The following is a 5,296-nucleotide window of genomic DNA, read 5'->3' as shown; positions in this document are numbered from 1 at the left end:
AATGTACAATAGTCACCAGCAGATGGAGGTGTGACGATGTGTTTCAGAGCTGAATATTTCCTTCCTGATACAGGATAGTTTCCCTGTACGGGTACACTGCAAAATGTGTAAAAATTATGACTTTGCATGTTTTGTTTCACTAAATAAAGAACAGAAATGTTCACAAAATGCCACAAACAAGCAGAGGACTGTAGTGTTTTAGTCTACAGAGGAATGAACATTTCAACAGGCTGAGTGACACTAAACCAGTTTTACAACATTTATTATTTTTCAGCCAACAAGAAATTAACTGTGTTCATTTCATTCAGCTGGTCTAAATATATAGCACTCATCACCTGCACTGACAGGAATCACAGTTTTCAAAATTTTAACACACACAGTGAGGCACAAACCAGTCTGAAAATCAATACAGCTCCATCAAAATGACACAAGTTGCACAGTTGTTTGTTTTGGTTGTTTCTTCAGCCCCTGTTACACTGCCTGTTCAAGGGTGGAATTTTGCACCGTTATTCCGCCTCGTTGTGCTTTATCAGAGATACGATCACGAAATAGGGCGACAGAGATGTCTCACCTTAAGGTCAGCAGCAGATTGGTGTCTGTGTACCAGGACAACCAGCAGGACGGGACAGGTGTAATGTTTTGACAACATTTTGTGTGCAACCCAGTGCTGGGAGGATTAAAAAGCAGTGAGTAGCAGTTAGCAGCTAACTTACAGGTAAAGAGGAGCGGCTGAAAATGTTAAAAACTAGAGAGACGATTTTTGTCTGGGAGCTCCTTATCCTCCGAGCAGAGGACAAGAGAGACAGGACATTTAAACGAGCCACTTACTAACTTGAAATACAAGTGAAAAAGCACATGGACATAAACACACTTAAAGTGATATTATGTAGATGTATATCAAGAGTAGTGGTGGAAGACGTATTCAGAGCCTTTCCTTAAGTAAAAGTACGGGAAGATTGACTGAGACTGGTTTGTTAAATCAAGAACCTGTAGGCCTCCTGCAAAGAATCTCAGTGTGTGTTATATTATGACTGAAGCGTACATTATTATCGATGCTTCAGTATGGACTTCACTTTACTGAACACATACAGTTATAACTTATGGTACTGCATAGATTACTATAGCACACTGCTTCACGGTGAATCGGGACTGGTGTGGGATTCTTTTCCTCATCGCCATTACACTTCCTGCCAAAATAACAAGAAAGCCAACACTTTTGTCAGTCATAACACCAAAAAACAAAACAGGATTATGAAACTTATTACTTGTCGTTCCACTAACGTTATTTACCTTCTTTCATGTCCCTGTGGTCTGCAATATAAAGGCAAAACCAGCCGGTAACTCAGAACCAGAATCAATGAACACTGAAGATCTATTCATGGAGTGGATCCAAAATCCCCTGTAGCTACACACTTCAGGAGGCCAAACATCCAGCCACTGCACTCGGTGTCTGTGGCACTGATGTAGTTAACCCTGGCTGCAGACATACAGATCTGGCAACTAAACTCCTAAACTTTTATAGACATCTATAATTACCAGCATGGCCCTTTGGATATGCTGTGTCATGTGTTGTACTTTCTCCTTCATGTTATTCTGTGTATAGTTGTGTATTTTGTACATTTGTAAAGGCTCTGCTATCATACACTGGTGTTTGAGGATGTTGAGAATAGTACAATACTCAAAGGACAGGTCATTCCTCAGGGTTGATCTCATTTAATTAGTGGTACCAGCTGGCTGATTCACCACACCTGGTAGTAATCTGTCTGTGTCTGTATCTGCTCTGTGAAGCTCTCCTTTCAGTGGCACTGGTGAAAGTTTTGCTGCTGTTTTTAACCCTTCTTCTTGTGCATGAACGTCCTAAATAAACTGAATCTTGTTTGCACTGGTCTCAGCCTGTGAACCTTTTTTGTGGCTGTCTGGCCCAGTTGCATTGGTGTGCAGGTATCTCCTCTGCCGTCCTGTCCTGGTTGTTCATTGTACCCACACACCCAAGATTAACCTTTTTGTTGCTCTAAGTATGCACAGTTTCACAGCAGCCCTGAGACTTCACTGCTATATAAACCATGGATTACCAGAACCATCAGGAAACACAGACACTTATTACGCAGCAGCCAACAGTGTAAGAAGACTAAATTACAGTGCACAAGTTAAAAGAACTGATGGGATCACCATGTGAGTTGTACCCTGTATAATTCCTTGTGACAAATAAATGATTGATTGAAGTAGAACTGTGTGTGGTGTAAAAAGAAAGTAACCATAAAAGACCTTAATATTCATGGTTCTTTTTATTGGAAGTGCAAGATTTTGGGTCTGTGTGTAATTTATGCATCTGAGGAGGTATGAAGGGACACAGGTGTCCTCAAGTGCTTTGAAAGGCGCCTATAAATAAAAATGCATTATTATTATCAGTAGTAGTAGTATTTATGTTGTTGTTGTTGTTGTGATGATGGAGTGATGCTGTTTGTTTGTGTATGAGTTTTGTTGTATGTAATCACCACCTGCCTACACTAAACTCCACTTGTACAAGCCGAAAAGTGAAAAAAAAAGAAAATATTGAATGACCAGCAATAAAAACGAGGAAGAAAAAAGAGGGAAAAAATGTCCCCAATTGAGGTGGAGAGGGTTGGGTTGAAAAAACAAAACAAAATAAAACAACAACAAACAAACAAAATCAAATTAAGGGGAGTTTCCTTCAAAATCATACACAGATACTCTCCTACAAGCCATCATCTCCTTACATGTAAAAAAAGAAAAGGCATTCGTGTCAACTGTTGTCCAAACTGGCAGAAAAGATTACACTTACATCTATGTAATGTTTCACTTTGTTCTTGAAAATACAATAAAAAATTAAATACAAAATATTTTTTTAAATTTTATTTTGGTATTGTATGAAAAGCATGGCTTCCATCTGTATGTCTTACAGTACACCATCAGGTACCTCAGGGATCAGCATCAGGGAACTCTGGATTTCAGTGAGGTGAGGTTAGGTTGATTTTAGGTTCTCATTTTCTTAAAGATATCTTATAAATATAATTCAATCTGAATAATGTCTTTGAGATTATTTGACTAAATTGGTGCCTGATGAAATAACAACAACATCAGGAGCCACAGCAGTGATGGAGGTGTATTGACAAGGATGTGTCTTGAAAGGAAAATCTATCAGAAACTGCCAAGAGGAGCTACTGTTGATCAAACTGTACTGCAAACAATAATATGCATGTAAATAAGTGACAGAAATCAAATGTTCAGTGTTCAAAATGAGCAGGCTGTGAACAACATGTGGACTTTGTCTCCATCTTGTGACGTTTACAGGAAGTAAAATGTGTCCATGCCCTTTCAGCATGTTGCTCCTGAAAACTGCATCAAGTAGGTTATATAATTAATAAAATGTAACAGTGAAAACATTTCTTAAACCATGGTGTCTTCTTGGAAATGCGTCTCCATCTCTGCACCCTTCATACACTGTGTCAGCATTATACAGTCCTGCTGACTGACTCAACGTGTTTAAAGAAACAAATCTTTGGTGAAAATCTTAATTCTCCTTCAGAGCAAATAATTTTAGACACCCATACAGTCCCCACACTAGAGGCCTCTCTCCTCTGCTGCTGCCACAGGAGCTCCTCAGCTCCTCCTTCTCAGGCCAGCTGCACCTCCTTAGATAATATAGCACACCTGGGTGGAGCTACAGGAGAGGAGACAAGAACAACAGCACAGGAACACATACAGCCATAACACTGACTGTTTCTAATTTTAGGAACACACACACACACACACACACACACACACACACACACACACACACACACACACACACACACACACACACACACACAATAAGGTACAGACCAGTGTGAGAATCAATACAACTCCTTCATAATGAAACAAACTGCACAACTCTTCTTCAATATGCCATGCTTTATTCCTCACATCTTTTCAGCTGTTTCTTAAAAGACAAGAAAGCTGCATCGTACAATCAGAGTATTTACAAAACAACATGAACCAAATATTTATTAAAAATCCCTGAAAAATTAAGCAGAATATCAAAAGCAGGACTCAACATGTTTATACATTTTGGCTGAAGACAATATAACTAAATTCATTATGACATGGTTGCATGAAAACAAAAAACAAAGCTGAAAACTACTTTGCGTAGTTAATTTCAGACGATTAAGAAACAATTTCTCTGACCCTCAACAACAAATCATTAAAAAAAACAATCATAATCAGAAAAGTGAAAAAATCTGAAATTAAAACATGAACAAACTGAAATAACTCATCTGAAGATCCAGAAATCTGACAAATGAAAACTGATTACAATAAAAGTGAAGAATCACAAAGCTGTAAACAAAGTATTTGGTGAAGTGGATACAGTGTTTGTTATATTATGATCTGATTAAACACAAGATGATGATAACCAGGTTAATAAATTGATCTGTACCTGTATGAGAGTTTATAACCTGATGATGTAATGCAGTTTGAGTATTGAGCACATGAATCTTTTTCTGCTTTAACTGTTGATTGTCTTGATTATTTCAGTGAGATCTGGACAAACAGTGAAGTCAGAGTAAAGTCTTCACTAACACCAACATGTCTGAACATCACAGAGAAATCTCACTTTGACACATTTTGATATCAGCAGTTTTAGCATCACCAGCATTTACAACACAGAAATATGGGAAGAGTTTCTCAGTGAAAGTGTCTCTGTGAGTGAAGATGTGAGTCATGTCTTCAGGGTCGTAGAAGGACACCTCCCCCCTGTCATAGTCCAGCTGGACTCTGATCCTCTGGAGACTCTTCTTCACTGTGACAGTCTTACCGAGACCATTAGTGTATTTTCCTCTGTCAAGTCTTAAACACCAGATTCCATATTCTGGTGAAGCAAATCTCTTTCCCTTCCTGTCAACTGACTCTTTGGCCAAACCAACATCCCAGACAGGATGGTCTCCCACCTCCACCTCCCAGCTGTGTTTCCCTGAGCTGAAGCCCTCAGAGCCCAGAACAGTGGGGTACTTAGTGTGTCTCTCTGGATTGTCAGGAAGCTGCTGCTTTGTGTCTCCCTGTCTCACACTGGTCAGATCATCAGACAGATAGAGCCAACAGTATGCAGTGTTTGGGTCCAGAATGACAGGACTGAAGTGGACCTTGTCCTTCATCTTCTCCCAGACTCTGAAGGACAGGTTGCCCAGGTGTTTGGCCACATCTATCAGCGCTCCTGAGACCAGCTGTGGATCTGACAGTGAGCACTGGACTCTGGCTCTGCTCTGAGTGGCTTTATAACTGCTGAGGAATGGCACCT

At 39.7% G+C, this 5,296-nt stretch overlaps 1 protein-coding gene across 1 annotated transcript in view; it reads right to left on the bottom strand.

Annotated features, from left to right (window-relative positions):
* The window catches only part of LOC126394273 (zinc-binding protein A33-like), a 14,796-nt gene that overhangs the window by 7,403 nt on the left and 2,097 nt on the right, over window positions 1–5,296 (bottom strand). The window contains exon 2 of the mRNA XM_050050987.1: window positions 4,439–5,294. Coding sequence (XP_049906944.1) covers window positions 4,599–5,294 — 696 coding nt within the window. The 3' untranslated portion in view covers window positions 4,439–4,598. The remainder of the gene's footprint in view (window positions 1–4,438; window positions 5,295–5,296) is intronic.

Source organism: Epinephelus moara, chromosome 8 (assembly GCF_006386435.1).
Source record: "Epinephelus moara isolate mb chromosome 8, YSFRI_EMoa_1.0, whole genome shotgun sequence".
Classification (NCBI taxonomy): domain Eukaryota; kingdom Metazoa; phylum Chordata; class Actinopteri; order Perciformes; family Serranidae; genus Epinephelus; species Epinephelus moara.
This window is presented reverse-complemented; position numbering and strand designations above follow the sequence as displayed.